This window comes from Leptonychotes weddellii, chromosome 12 (genome assembly GCF_054177405.1).
Source record: "Leptonychotes weddellii isolate Sample4059 chromosome 12, ASM5417740v2, whole genome shotgun sequence".
NCBI classification, from domain to species: Eukaryota; Metazoa; Chordata; class Mammalia; order Carnivora; family Phocidae; genus Leptonychotes; species Leptonychotes weddellii.
Genome location: NC_138380.1, coordinates 50,881,770 through 50,898,143, shown reverse-complemented (window position 1 = coordinate 50,898,143; position 16,374 = coordinate 50,881,770). Strand labels below are relative to the sequence as shown.

The window sequence follows — 16,374 nt, the reverse complement described above, 5'->3', positions numbered from 1 at the left end:
GGATCAGCAAACATTAACCAAATGATCACATAAATAAATAAATAATTACAAAATCCCAACAGGTTTTGAGTCACTAGTTTATGTTACAGTTATTTTAAAGACTCTTTCTGATTGAGCTTGGGGAAGAAATAAAATGAGAAAGACTGGCCTGCTGCCTCCATAGTCTTGACAGCATCAGAAGGGCCATCTAAACAAGAGATAGAAGTGGAAATATTACATCTTAGAGTTCAGGGAGAAAATATCCCAGACCTGATGTTGAAGACCTTGCTCTCTTTCTGTTTTTATTCACATGCATTTTACGATTACTATTCCACTGGGTAAAGAGTAAGGAGTCTCAATTTTACTGGCGTTCAGAGAAAAGTCAGCTTCCCTCAACCAACAGAATAGTCAGTTTTGCAATTAAACAATGATATGATAGAAAAGATGGCAATTTGAAAACATTTAAAGTCCTCCTTTGTTTCAAAATAATAGACTGATCCACAAATCAGACTTATGTATTGTGTCAGTTTATTTAGCAGTGTAGAAAAATTAATCAAAATGGATTCCTTCAAGGGTTATTGTTCAACGTTAGATTTGACCTTAGTACTGCCATTAATTATCTGTATACTTTTGTCAAATCATTTAACTTTACTGATCTTTGGTTTTCCCATGTGTAAGATGAGGCTCTTAGGCAGGATATTTCCTAGGATCTTTTCCAACTCTGATATCATATGAAATTAGATGGCTAAGGAGTTCATTTGGAACATAACACTTTCTTTGGTTAAGAGTAGATGAATATTAGGATATTTAGTAAACATACTGTTTTTTATTTTGTAAGCTATAGTGTAAATTGGTTGTGCTTACTAGTCCTGATTAGCAGCCAGAGAAAACATTAGTCTTCATTATATTAGATTACAGTGGTTACGTGGGTTAACTTCTTTTGGCATGACGTGGCACTGTTTTTTAAAAATTGAGGTGGTTAGTAGTCCTTCATGCCAGTACTATTTAATTTTTTCCCCTATTGAATCATTCATATTTAGTTTAGTGATTCTGTTGGGAGCAAAAAGCAGAATCAGCAGCTTTCTGGTCACCGTAAGAAATGAATCTGTAGGGGTCATTTGTCCTCTTTAGAACAAGCCCTTTGATTAGGTAGCCAGGTTTCTAAAATGTGTGTGCCCTGAAGAAAAGAATGTGCTTTTCTGTGCTTAAAAAATTGTAGAGAATGACCCATCATCTGTTAGAAATGCACTTGCAGTTGTTTTTCCAGAAGTGTTCATGACTCTCAGCCCCACCAAGCCACCCACAGACATTTTCTTGCTCTCACATTTGTTTTGAGAATAATAACATTTTATAATGCTTTTGTTGGATTACATATTATGTGGAATTTGCATTGGCTCTTTGTAACTAATATTGAATAACTTTGTTTCGCTTAATTCATAAGTAAAAACCATAAGCAACATACTGTGCTGAAATGTTTAACTCTTTTATTCAAGTGCCAACACAAAGTAATTACAAAACAATTCTGGGACCTGAAACCAAGCTACTGTTGCCCCTTCTGGGACTTCCTCCGCAGTTCCAATGAGAGGAGCTTTAATGTAAAATCTTAAGATGCTAAGAAACTCAAGGCTAGGGTCCTATTCTTTTCCTGCACATACAGGTGATTTTAAAAGATCTTTTGCAAATCTAAATAAAGAAATGTAATACTCTTTGGAGAAATACTTTTGAAATGTGCAGGTTTTCTGACATCAGTGCTACAAAGCACTAAATGCTGCAAGTTAATTCAATTAAACATTTGTTTTATAGAGTAATCTAACTAGATGGCAGCACATAACAGCTTACTGTTTTGTTTAGTTTGCAAAACATTTTTTGTGTGTGTGTTTGTGTCTTAGAATCTAACCACAAAGCAGTAAGGGAGTCTTGTGAATTGTCTCTAAAGGATATGGCAGTCTTGGGAAGCAGTACAAATGATCTAGATGTGATGAGTAAACCAGGGTACATTATGTCATTATTCTGAGAGACATTTGTAAATCATAGTAGAGTGGACCGAGGCAGATAAATACATTAAAATTACTTGTGCAGCCTGCATTCAGAATTAAGATGATTTAGAATTTTTTGTTTTGATTTTTATTTCTGCAAAAAAGGAAGAATTAATGTGGAAAACAACCAACAAAAGGAAATAAAACCGGCTGCCCTTCTGAGTCCATTTGGAAAGTGATACAGGATTTTTTTAAACAGCAGCATTAAAGCTTATTAACAAAAATGAATAGTTACATGTTTTTCAACCATCTGAAAATTGCAGTTCTAAAGTAATACAAAATATTTATTGTGACAGAATTTGTTTCATATGTAATTACTATTTAAAAAATCAGTGCTTTAACCCAAACCATTAAAATGTTCATTTATAGTTGTTTACAAAATAATTATAATGTAGGAGATTTAGTTACATGAAATCATTAAAATTGAGCAGTTACACTAAAGGGTAACATTTTTTACTTTTTGATGAGTATAATGTTTTGAAATGAGTGAAAAGAAAACATTAAAAAATATATAGTACATACACTTTTTACCACTCAGACCTTTATTATTGAATGGGATTTGCTGTTTTTCTGAAGTGCTTTTCCAATTGCTCTATGCACCCTGAAATATTTTTAAATAAATTGTAATGATTGAATCAAGCAGTTTTACAAGCAAGTAGAGGCACTCGTTTTGAAGAACAGAGAGACCTTTTTTACTTCCCAACCTTCGCTGTGATAACCATTTATTGTAACTACTCTTTATTTGAAATGTGGGTTAGTACAGTGTCAGTATCTTGAATTCACTTAAGAGCAGAATGAATGGACAACTCCCTCTAATCTGTAGTTCTGGACCTAGGATGCCCATTAAAATCCACAGGGTGTTTCTAACTGTCTGGATGCCCAGGCTGTCCCCAGATAAAGTTAATCAGAAGCTCTGGAGGTAGGACCCAGGCAACAATACCTTTTAAACTTCCACAGCTGATTCTAAGGTGCAGATAATATTAAAAATCACTGCAATAGAAACTGAGCTTCTTAACATAAGCTTAATGAAGTAGACACAAAAAGGTTAATGGAGTCAAATTTTTGGAGATGGGAGAGTAACAGAAACTGGCTAAGAAACAAAGGTAGCATTAACTCAGAAGTTCCATACACAAACTTTTAAAAATTGGGAAAAGTGTTCATTATTTTGAAGTTATCAGAGGGTAGGAATGTGAATTCTAAAAAATACTCTTATTTTTCAATTATGATTAAGTATGTAAGAAATTGGCTTCAAAAAATAGCTAGTATTCTTTTGAAAAGCTTCATAGTGTGATTTCCTCTCTTGCTTCAACTATAGTAATTTATTGCTCTATTATGTTTACTTCCCTGAGACAAATATATAAATTAAAATAAGGGATATTTTGTTGAGTTTTTGTGTATAAGATTATTTCACATAGAATCTTACTATTTTAAGGATAAAGGGGGACATCAAAGTAATTTGGTCCAACCTCCTAATGTTTATAAATAGAGAAACAAAGGTCCAGGAATGTGCCTCATATCTGGCTATAGACATGTTAAAGATAGGTGAGAGTCGGAACCTAGAACTCAGAGCTCCTTACTTGCAGTTTATTTTCTTTCTGTGTGACTGACAGAAGAACCACAAGCCTCTTGGGCTGCCTGTCTGCTTAATTACCTCCTTCCTTCTTTCACTCCCTTTACTTTAAAAGAAAAACTCTGACAGGAAAAGGTTATTAGACCACGAGGGATATTGGAAGGAAAGAACGCAGTTGTGGGTGGCGGGGAGGGTTGAAACTATCCTTTATGTAAAATTTAAAGAAACAATTGGTTGTAGCATTTGAAAACTCCAGTAGGTACACTTGGGCATGAGCAATGAGACCAGATTTTTGAATTTGTTTAAGAGAGAGAAGTGTATCAAGAAAAATGAACAGGCCGTGAACTGACCCATTAAATATTAAGTATGGAATTTGTAACAAGGTAACTTTGACACTCCTACATCATTTATGATTCTTTAACTTTTGAAGTCTGCAACCCTATGAATTTTTGTAGGAAAAAAATAAAAAAGCATCCCTATATTTAGGGACACTGGATGAAATATCTTCAGAAAATGAAATATTTCGGGGGAAATTATTGCCTAATATGTCACCACTTTGAAAATGATTAAAGAAAATGGGGTCTCCCCCAGCAGAGGCAGGTACTTTGACTTGTCAAATTTAAGTTGGACATTTTCTCTTAGTTTGGAACTGCCACAAAATGAGCCCTTTCATGTCCTCAATAATACCAAACCAATGCAATCCATCTGTTCTGCTAAATTATTTCTAGTTCCCTAACCAAAGGCACTGCTTTTTCATGCATTTTATCATGATTTTATGCCCTTTATTATATTTTACAAAAGGTTCTGATTCCTCCAGGGCCAATGAGAACTGATTAGGACACTGGCCTCAATCCAGGCTTTGAACACAAGAGGGGAAGGAATAGAACTGTTTCCTTTTTCCCCTGGTCCTTGGCAGAAAAAAAATATGAATGTGTACCGTGTGTGTGCTCTGTGTGTGGGTGGGTGTGGGTAGGCTGCATTTTATCCTGTTACAGTATGACTTTGTAGATCATGTTCAGAACATTCCTTTTATAATCAGGTTGCATTAATGGACTTTATTTCAGAAAGACTGTTTCTTTAGGAAAGAACCATGGTGTGTTGTGAGACTCAGTGATATGGTCACTTCACATAACTTCAGTCAAACTTTCAACCTGAATGTAGACTGTTTGGGGCTTTGAACTAAATAAGATCATATACCCCAGGTACTTAACCCTGAGAGTAGGCACTCTGCATGTTAGTTCCTTTACTACTGTCAGGGAAGAACTGCTTGAATGCAAGTCACAGAAAATGAAAATATAATAATGAATACATCCTACATCACAGGGTTTCTTTATTAGGAAGATGAAAGAAGAGCTGTAAGTTTTCTTTCCTAAGCCTCTATTGGTAAGGTATTTAAGGACCTGTATTTGGATTTCAAGTAAGAAAGACCCAGAAGAATGCCATCCCTTATATGCATTGAGTGTCCAAATATACTCAGAATTCTCAAAAATCCTTTTGGTCAGAATCATAGATGACTTTAGATAGACATCCTGCATGCTGAGTATCTCTGAGAACGGAAATTAGGATCTCCCTAAATTATGATTATCGGAGCACTTTATCCTATTTTGTGACTCATTATGCTGTTGACCTTTGACTCAAGAGAGCATCATGAGAGAGAAATGAAAGAATAAAGGCTATACAGGAAATAGAAAATATGGGAAGGGCTTAAATGAAAATATCTATATTTAAGCATAAACATATAATAAATTGCTGATGAGAATAGCAGAAATGAGAACTGTTGGGAACCTCAATTTGAGAGGAAAAGTTAAATGTGACAAATTTAAGACATCTGATAAAAGTGACACAAAATGGACCTACCCCAGGAGATCATATGTGTTAAGAAGGAAAACTATTGCTATTTCAGAATTTTCAGCTTAGTCATCCACCAGGTTTCCACAGGAGTGCCCCTGTGAGATATAAATCTCAGAACATGCTTTCTCCAGATCATTTCTCCAGGTAGAAACATTTTTCATACTGAGTTGGTTTTTACTGCTCCCTTTCTGTAGAAACATGTACATCCTCTCTGTAGGTCTTGTTGTCTAGCATCCATAGAAGCAGAGGTGATTATCAAGAATAAGTACTACATTATAGTTAGTGTAATTATTTTATTTTATTTATTTATTTTTTTTTTTTTAAAGATTTTATTTATTTGAGACAGAGAGAATGAGAGAGAGAGCACATGAGAGGGGGGAGGGTCAGAGGGAGAAGCAGGCTCCCTGCCGAGCAGGGAGCCCGATGCGGGACTCGATCCAGGGACTCCAGGATCATGACCTGAGCCGAAGGCAGTCACTCAACCAACTGAGCCACCCAGGCGCCCCTAGTGTAATTATTTTTTTAAGAAATATATTCTATAATAATAAAAAGAACCAGTATGAAATAATTCCTTGGAGTCATAAGGGAACAGAGAAGGAGGGCAGAAAGAAATCAAAGTGCAAACCTAGGAACTGTCTTACATTTTAATAGTGAAAGGTAGGACAAGAGTGTAAACTAGAGCAGAATACTTTCCGAGTAAGTCAGTGCTAAATAGGCTGCACCAGATGTCCTATCCTTACTGTCAGTTAACTGATATTACACAAGAGGATAACTGAGATTCAGCAGGTGTCCTTTTATGATTTATCAGCATTTGGGCTACCATCAATAATGAAATCCTGTTAGCAGATTATTTTTGAAGTGTGTGATTGAGCATTCAGCATAAATGTTAGTGGGATTGTGGGACAATGAGAAAGGAGTTGGGACAAGTATGAAGTGTATGGTATGTAAATATATGTGACTAGTTTATGAAAACATAAAGATATGTTTATTATTAATGGTATTTAATGTTATGCTAGAGGCAAAAATTCAATTTAGAGTTGAAAAAAATATCTTTATAGAAAAAGAGAAAGGGAAAAAAATTGACAAAACTTTATGATAGTAGTCAAAACGTGGGTTTGATTGTTAGCTATAGAACTGACATTGTTTAAGGGGCGCCTGGGTGGCTCAGTTGGTTGAGCGACTGCCTTCAGCTCAGGTCATGATCCTGGAGTCCCGGGATCGAGTCCCACATCGGGCTCCCTGCTTAGCAGGGAGTCTGCTTCTCCCTCTGACCCTCCTCCCTCTCGTGCTCTCTCTCATTCTCTCTCTCGCAAAAAAAATAAAAAAAAAAATAAAAAAAAAAAAAGAACTGACATTGTTTAAGATATAGATGTTTCATTGTATCGGGATGTGAAATGTTAGTGGCTCTTAATTTCATAGACTCACAGAAATGAAAGCTGGAAGCCCTATTATTTCATGTTGTTCATTATTCTGCCAGACTAAGACTGGTTACCACAGTCTGGTTTCCAGTGCTGTGCTCATTCCAATTTTAGATGACTCAGACCATGGAGTTACCACTGTTTATCTTGGGGGATTTTCCACCAGCTGAAATCTCACAGTTAAAATGTTAACCTTTAATATTTCTTTGAACTTTCTCTTGCTTATTTTATCTCATTATTTGCTCTTCTTTTTCTTTGGTTGTTCTGGTCTTTCAAAAATGCTTCCAAATTTGATGTTTACCAGCAAGCCACCTATGTCAATAACATGTTTATTTATTGATCAGAGCAGTGGTTGACCATGTGGCCATCATTAAATTTGCCTTTATCTTCAGCATTACTTAGCTGGTTTAATTTCATCATTCAACTCCTAACTGGAAATAATTTCTCTACAGGATTTAAAAATTTTTTCTAGAAATGTAAATTGGGTGTCAAAAACCGGGAACTTCAGTGCTATGACAAAGAAAATTCCATAAGCATTTGTTTATTTATTTGGCACATAATAGCACAGTGTCAAGAAGTTTCTGTTTTACATCATTCCCGCTACCTTGTTCTTACCCCTCTGGTCCCCCACCATTCTTCTCTCACTGTGACATGATGATTTATTTTCTGTGACAAGCGCAGCTCTGCCCTCTACCCAGTAAACTCCTAGGAAGTGTCCACATATTGAGATTTTCCCAGCCTACTCCCTTAAACATCAACAGCAACCACATCTCCTTAAACTAGGGAGGTTGAGTATGGAATTGTCCTGGTCCTGAGAGAGGTGTTGTTGTCTCCTGATGTTTCCATGTCAGCTGGTGATTCCATGGTCAGGAACATGAGAGGACAACGTTCCCTGAACAGATTCTCTTTGAATTTCAGTGTAGTTCTCTACTAATACAATACTAGGAATTACATTACAAGTACCTTGTTGTGACACATATTTTAAGTGAAATGTTAATACTGCCTGGGTAATTTTAGGAAGCACAGCAATTTTCAAAAGTATGGCTAATTAACTCCATACATCAGCATGATGTTTTTTAATTTTTATTTATTTTTATTTTTTTAAAAAATTTTATTTATTTGTCAGAACGAGAGAGAGAGAGAGAGAGCGCGCGCTCACAAGCAGGGGGAGCAGCGAGGGAGAAGCAGGCTCCTGCTGAGCGGGGAGCCCGATGTGGGACTCCATTCCAGGACCCTGGGACCATGACCTGAGCCGAAGGCAGTTGTTTAACTGATTGAGCCACCCAGGCATCCCCAACATGATGTTTATTGGGCTTATAGGTATGCCAACTGAGAAATGTGGCCAGGAAGAATACTTTGCATATTGACTAACTGAGGTTTCACTTAATGTATAATTTTTTCTATGTTGAAGGACCATGGTTTGTTAGTTGAAGTGCAAGTTTCTGCCTAAGATGTGCATAAAAACATTGACTGAGTCTGGAGTGTGTCAGACTATCTCTGCTAAACAGCAGTTTTTGTTTTTGTTTAATTTCTATTCTCTCACAGACTAGTGGTTTTATAAAATACATTGAATTACTATAAAAATAAAATAAAAATTGAAGGCACCAAGATTATATTAGATTCAATAGACATAAAAATAGTCTCTCCAATTACTGTAAAAGTTTCTAAATATCTACTCTGAATTTCTATATAGACCTCATCATGGACAGTTCATGAACAGTTCCTGAAATGTTATGACCCCATAGGACACACTTTGAAATACTGATCTAGATTAGTAGTTCTGTGAGGTGCACACACATGAAGTGATCAGCATTTTGGTGATAATCAAATACATTAAAATGTATTGGTACTTACGTTCTTTAGGAAATAATAAAGAATTTGTTCCAACAACTTGTAAAGGTGAGTGTAAAATAAGATTTTAATGAATTTACTTCTCAGCCAAACAGTAGCCCATATTTTTGTTGTTGTTGTTTTTTATTGTTTTAGCCGCTGTTTGTTTTTAGCGGATACTTTTACAAAGGAGTTAACTATTAAATTTTTAATTATAGATTTATTTTTTATGCCAAAGAAGACTATGCTTTATGTCAGTTGCCTATTTAGGCATAAGCAATCCATAGGATCTGAACCTTACATACACTCCATTTTTCAAATGTTGTTATGGTACTTTACTAAGCAAATCAGTGTCACATTCCTGCATGATGAAATTCGGTTAATTGTTAATCATCTTAAATGTGACTTAGGTCTTACTTTCTTCTAAATGTTGTCAGTGGAGTACTGTAGGCTTCTGCTGTTTTCTTTCAGCGAATTCAAGGTCGAAAAGCCAGCCTGGAGGAAATACAGCTTGTTCATTCTGAACATCACTCACTGTTGTATGGCACCAACCCCCTGGATGGACAGAAGCTGGACCCCAGGACACTCCTAGGTCTGTACGGGTCTCCATTCTACTGAGAACAGCACATTCCAGCACTATCATTAGTCAATGCTCTTGTCAGTTCAAAATACTTGGCAAGCAGTGTGACAAAAAATCAGCTTTTCCAACAGCATTGCTCTGTGGAATGAGTCGTTTACAATAAAAGCCAATGTAGATTAAGAAAATCTTGCATTAGAAAAAATGATAATGCAAGTTCCATGATGTTTACTTTTAAATTAACCTTTATTTGAATAGTATTTGTTCACTATGTTTCAGCCTACAGAAATGGATGCATTGTTGAGTTTGCCCACATTTTTAAAAAAACTAAAAGAAAAAAAAGGTTTTCACATTCTTTATGCAAATTTATCTTCACCTTTCCAATTTCTTTTGTGTCTTTTAGTTCTTTTTTTCTATGACCTTAACAAACAAAGGGCATAGTACCAACTTACTTTAAGTCAAAACTCCTTATTACTATGCTAGAACACTGCATTTTATAGTAAGATTGCATTTTTTTTTAATTTGTTATTTTTTAAGTAATCTCTATACCCAATGTGGGGCTCAAACTCACAATCCAGGATCAAGAGTTGCATGCTCTTCCAACTGAGCCAGCCAGGCACCCTGCATTTTAAATCTTGGTATAATCTATTTAGTGAATGCTTAACTATGGAATTAAATAGTAAAAAGTAGATGGCAGAAGTAGAAAACTAATAAATATAATTTTTAATTAATATATAATTTTTATACATTTACCATCAGATTTTAAAATAAAATTTATGTTGCAGAGCTTTACATAAACTTATATGAGTGATAGAAACAACAGATTTCAGAAAACAGTTTGTGACAAAACCATATTTTAGCTAGAACAATTAATTATATTAAATTCATTAATATTTTATAATGAATTAACAATACACGACATGACAATGTATGCCACAAGGATCATGTTTAAATATTTTAACTAAAAGGGTATTTCAGGGCTTTTTCTTGTCCCTTTCTTTCAAATAAACCTATTGTGTCAGATCCAAAGTATTGGACCCTTTAGCACCTAATTCAATACTATTTCTAGATGGATTATGTTAACTGGTCCTAACCAGTTCAAAAACAAGGATATGGGGGCACCTGGGTGGCTCAGTTGGTTAAGCATCCAAATCTGGGTTTCATCTCAGGTCATGATCAAGCCCCCTTTCGGGCCCCTCGCTCAGCATGGAGTCTGCTTGAGATTCTCTCTTTCTCCCTCTGCCCCTCCCCCACCTTGTGTGCTCACATGCTCTCTCTCTCTCTCAAATAAATAAATAAGTAAATAATCTTTAAAAAACCCCACAAAAGCAAGTATATGACGTGTAATAGGCAGGCATCTTATAAAGCAATTATAAAGGGAAATTAACAGTTACCCATTATAATGCTTCCATTCTGCCTTTTTAAAACAAGTGGCAGGCATCCCTAAATTTATGAAGTAAAGGCATATGGGTGAGCGTATGTGAGCATGTGCATGCATGCAGGGTGGGTAGTGGTAGCTTGGAGAGAAATTGACAGAAATGGAAACATAAATATTACTCAATTTTTAGAAAACATGGTAAAATTCAATGATGAGAAATAATTTGTATAGTAGAATTAAAGTTATATATTAATATAAAGGCAAGTCAGTCCAAACATAAATAATCTATGTTTTTTTTCTAATTTCTTTTGAAGGAATCAGTCTTTGAACATGCAGATCTTTTACATAAAGGACTTATTTTGCTATGGATACTGTTTAATAAATGTCCTTACTTTAACATGAATTAATAATCCCACCTAGTTTACCACAAAGATCAAGTAAATTGAACATTAACTTTCATGGTTTTATGAGGTAAAAATACTCACGTATTTAAAGATAGGAAGCTATGTCCATTTTGAAATTTTTTAATTTAGTAGAAAATCTCCTTAATTTTTTTATTCTAACTATGGTCTCAAATGATAAATCATCCTAGGCATAGGTGTAGGTACTTTGAATTTAATTGGGATAAACTTACACATAGGTGTTTGAGAGATGTTTCGAACAACCATTATTCCACATTTTAAGAGAAAGGACATATCTGTAGAAGAAATGGAGAGATAAACTTAAGCTTAAGTCCAAACTGTTTTACTTATGAAACATGGCAATACTACTGGTTTTTTTAATGAAATTTGACACTTGGACAAAACTGATTTTCTCAAAATAGTTGACAACTATCATTTTAAAATGTGATGATTTAAAAGTGAATTCCAATGTATAATTTAGAACCTGGACAAAGGTCTTTTTCATGTATGTTTGCCATGAAAACACCAAGTGTCAATAGTTGAGTTTTTACAGGATTTTTTGTCATTGTCCATTGATGAAATTTTATTGGAATATACCCATCCCCATTCTTTTTTTTTTAACTTTTTATTTTAATTCTAGTTAGTTAACATACAGTGTTAGTATTAGTTTCAGGTGTATGCTAGAGTGATTCAGCAGTCCGTACAACACCAGGTGCTCATCACAGCAAGTGCAGTCCTTAATCTCCATCACCTAGTTAATCCATTCCCTCCCTCTCCCTGGTAACCATCAGTTTGTTTTCTATAATTAAGAGTCTGTTTTGTGGTTTGTCTCTCTATTTACCTTTGCCCGTTTTTTTTGTTTTTTGTGGGTTTTTGTCTTTTTTTTTGAGAGAGAGAGAGAAAGCATGTACGCAAGAGCTAGTGAGCAGGGGAGGGGCAGAAGGAGAGGGAGAATCTGAAGCAGGCTCCATGCCCAGGGTGGAGCTTGACTCAGGGCTCAATTCCAGGACCCAGAGATCATGACCTGAACCGAAATCAAGAGTCCAGAGCTTAACTGACTGAGTCACCCAGGCTTTTTTCTCAAATTCTACATGTGAGTGAAATCATATGGTATTTATTTTTTTTTTTTCTTTTTTTAAAGATTATATTTATTTATTTGAGAGAGAGAGAGAGATAGCGAGAGAACAAGAGTGGGAAGGAAAGGGAGAAGCAGGCTCCCTGCTGAGCAAGGAGCTCGATGCGGGGCTTGATCCCAGGACTCTGGGATCATGACCTGGGCCGAAGGCAGCGGCTTAACCGACTGAGCCACCCAGGCGCCCCTGGTATTTGTTTTTTTATCATTGACATATTTTGCTTAGCATTATACTCTCTAGCTCCAGGCATGTTGTTGCAAATAGCAAGATTTCATTATTTTTTATGGCTGGGTAATATTCCATTGTATATATATAGCACATCTTTATCCTTACTCATTAGTCGATGGACACTTGGGCTGCTTCCATATCTTAGTAGTTTTTACAGTTTTATTTAAATAAATTGGCCATATATGTCATTAGATTTTAGTATTTAATGTGGGATAATATTCATATGGTTGATGATTTTAGAGTTAGCTTTAGATACACATGAGGAGTTCCATAGGTACCTCTCAGGGATCAGTGCAGCAATTTCAATATTGTGTGTAGGCTACATGAGTAAAGATAAACAGGGATGTTGCCATTATTAGATCCTGATTTTAAGCACAAAATTCAACTTTTTTTTGGAAGATTTATTTGAGAGGGAGAGAGCGCATGCACAAACTGGGGGGAGGGGCAGAGAGAGAGGAAGAAGCAGGCTTCCCACTGAGCAGGAAGCCTGAGCAAGGTCCATCCCAGGACCCTGGGATCATGATCCAAGCTGAAGGCAGATGCTTAAATAACTGAGCCACCCAGGTGCCCCTAAATTCAACTTTGATAATACCTCTGAACTACTTCAGTTTTTCTTGTGAATCCAGAAACTTAGATGGGTTTCCTTAATTCAAATTCTAAGTGACTAATCTCATTCTTTTAAAAATTTAACTTTAGGGCGCCTGGGTGGCTCAGTTGGTTAAGCGACTGCCTTCGGCTCAGGTCATGATCCTGGAGTCCCGGGATTGAGTCCCGCATCGGGCTCCCTGCTCAGCAGGGAGTCTGCTTCTCCCTCTGACCCTCCTCCCTCTCACGCTCTCTGTCTCTCATTCTCTCTCTCGTAAATAAATAAAATCTTTAAAAAAAAAAAAAAGTTTAACTTTAAAAAAAAAAAAGGGGTGCCTGGATGGCTCAGTCATTAAGCGTCTGCCTTCGGCTCAGGTCATGATCCTAGGGTCCTGGGATCGAGCCCCACGTAGGGCTCTCTGCTCCGCGGGAAGCCTGCTTCTCCCTCTCCCACTCCCCTTGCTTGTGTTCCCTCTCTTGCTGTGTGTCTCTGTCAAATAAATAAATAAAATCTTTAAAAAAAAAAAAAAGTTTAACTTTTCATCCTTTTTTTGTTCCTTATGAAATTTGTTTTTTTATGTTCTTTTTTCTTTTTTATGACATTTGAATTTTTGTGGCTTTTTACTTCTGTCTTAAAGATCAAAGTTGGTATGTACAAAATATAGAAATTTCTAAGCATTAAGATATTTTCCCTCTCTTTAACCCTTTTCACTCCCATACATCCTTCTTTCTCCCCCAGTCCCTCCCAACACAGAGGGGGAGGGGTTAGTATCTGTCATGGTGCATACACATTTAATTGAAATTCATTCAATTGTGTTATATATTTTAACATGTGAAATTAATTGTGACCAAATACATCCTTGCAAAATATTCAAGAATACAGAAATATCATTGTTATGAGCAACAACCATTTAAGAAAACTTTGCTCTTCGCCAAGCTACCTGTAAATTTTTTCATGTATTTTATTGATGTCATTATTCCAGTTTTAACATTTTTCCATTATTTTTTCCTTATTTTTTTCTGTTGATTTCTCATTTTTTTCTTTTTTTCCCACCCTTATATGTAATGAGATGTCTTATTTTTTTCATTTGCACTTATATTTTTATCATTTCCCATCTGTTAGCAATTGCATTTGAAAAATCAACTCAAACAATTTATTGTTTACAAAGTAAATGTTCTTTGACAACAAAATCTAGTTAGACTTTTACTGACATGTCATGTGAAGTCTGCCGCAAACGTATTTTCAATTTTCATTATTTTTTATTTCACTGATCATCATTACAACAAAGGATTTGGGATAGAAATGATCATTGCCTTTTCCTTTGATTATCTTGCAGAGAGGTATAGGAGTGAATATTTTTGTTTTCTGTATTAAATGTGGTAGGTAATGTAGAAAATGAAAGTGTAGGTAAACAAAATGATTGAAAATTCCATGAAATATCAATTCTAAGACAGTCACAAGCAAGACTTTGGTATATATTTTAAAGAAGATATATTTCTATTTACATTATAGAGATTTCCCAAAAGGGTTATCCTTATTATAGTGTTTTCTGACTTGTTTGTTTAAAAATGGATTTTGAAGAGGCTTATAGTATACTTTGTCTTAGTTATATCTGAAGTAGAAATTGAGAATAAGTCTGTGTATTTGAGTAGATGTTTTAATATTTAAAACATTTAAAAAATGACAGTATTTTTCAAAAACTTGTGGCTCAAAACATCACTTTAGAGGGATTCACTCAGAGAATAGCTGAGTTATTTTAAGTAAAATATATATGAGATGTTGTGATATATTAAATGATGTGTAGGGCAGCTAAAAATTTTTTGAGACTCAAATATCATAGGTATGTGTTTGTTCATGTGGGGCAATAGACTGTACATGTAATAATAATTCATTTGCTTTAAGTTTGTACCTATATAAAATTTGATTAATTTTCTTCTGAATCAAGTGATAAATACTATGTGACATGATATTATGTGTTAATAAACACTAAAATTTTTTAAATTGTAATTATATTCCCAATTGATATCTTTTTTACATGTCTTCTTAACGTGTAGGTGATGTCTCTCAAAAGTTTTTTTCTTCATTACCTTGTGGTGGACTTGGGGTAAGTATGAGTTTGTTTACTGCTTTTAAATAACATAAATTGCCAAAAATATCTCCTTTGATTTATCTATTCAGGCTGTGTCTCCGTAAAAGTTATCCTAGACTTCAGGATTGGCTAAATAATTTATAGGGCTCAATTCCCAGTAAACATGCAAATTGCTGTGCTCAAAACTTATTAAGAATTTCAAGATGGTGACACAGTGAATTAATCCAACTGTGGGGCTCTTCTAACTCTAGGGTTCTGTGGGACTGCACAGGTCACATTCCCGTAAAGCTAGCTTTGCTAGACTTTTATGTAGCTGGAGAAAAGGTAACGCAAGAGGGTTTAACCGTTTTGCAGCAGAATTCAGTTATCAATAGAGTCACACGGAGTATGCAAGTACATTATATTCCTGATGAAAATAGCATTAACTTCACAAAGTGCTTTGCCTTGTGGCACATTTTGTTTGTGAACCCCTAGGGCCATTTTTGTCTTCAGTAATTAACAAAGCCTTTTTCGACCCAGGATATTTATGCCACATTTCAAGGACAAATTTATTTGAATCCAGTGACATATGAAGAAAAATGTCTACATTTTTATGGATGATTAGAACACATCCTTTAACCTGAAATCTATTTAAAGTTAACCCTTACCAGTAGCAACCTGTCATCCTATAGAACTAAGTGTTAAGTCATGTTAGGACAACACAATTCTAGATCAGGTTTCAAGGACTGAGAAATTTAAATCACTTAGGCTTCTTGAATATTGAAGGGAAAGAACTGTGTATGTCATATTTTAGGTAATATTTTGCTATAACTAAATTTTATACAGGGAAATGCCATATATTTTAAGTTAATTCTGTCGTTTTAGTGATTCTAGATTTCACAAGGATAATCTTTCTATTCCTTCACCTATGATTCTGCCCTCTCTAGAAATAAGAATGGCAACTACAACAACCAATATCTGCTTGGATTTTACAGTTTGTTAACATACAACTGAGGTTTATAAGAGCTTTGTAAAATAGTTATTATTTTTTCTTCGACCCAAGAACTGTGCTTTTTATTTTTTTCATAGTTTTAGCTCTTTTTTTAATTTTTAAATTTTTTACTGTTATGTTAATCATCATACATTACATCATTAGTTTTTGATGTAGTGTTCCATGATTCATTGTTTGTGCATAACACCCAGTGCTCCATGCAGAATGTGCCCTCTTTAATACCCATCACCACGCTAACCCATCCTCCTACCCCCCTCCCCTCTAGAACCCTCAGTTTATTTCTCAGAGTCCATAGTCTCTCATGGTT

The 16,374-nt window shown here is 35.2% G+C and overlaps 1 protein-coding gene across 1 annotated transcript in view; it reads left to right on the top strand.

Moving 5' to 3' along the window:
• HDAC9 (histone deacetylase 9) overlaps positions 1–16,374 on the top strand; it is a 901,117-nt gene that overhangs the window by 626,812 nt on the left and 257,931 nt on the right. Inside the window, exons 16-17 of the mRNA XM_081800450.1 lie at positions 9,156–9,276; positions 15,042–15,091. Coding sequence (XP_081656576.1) covers positions 9,156–9,276; positions 15,042–15,091 — 171 coding nt within the window. The remainder of the gene's footprint in view (positions 1–9,155; positions 9,277–15,041; positions 15,092–16,374) is intronic.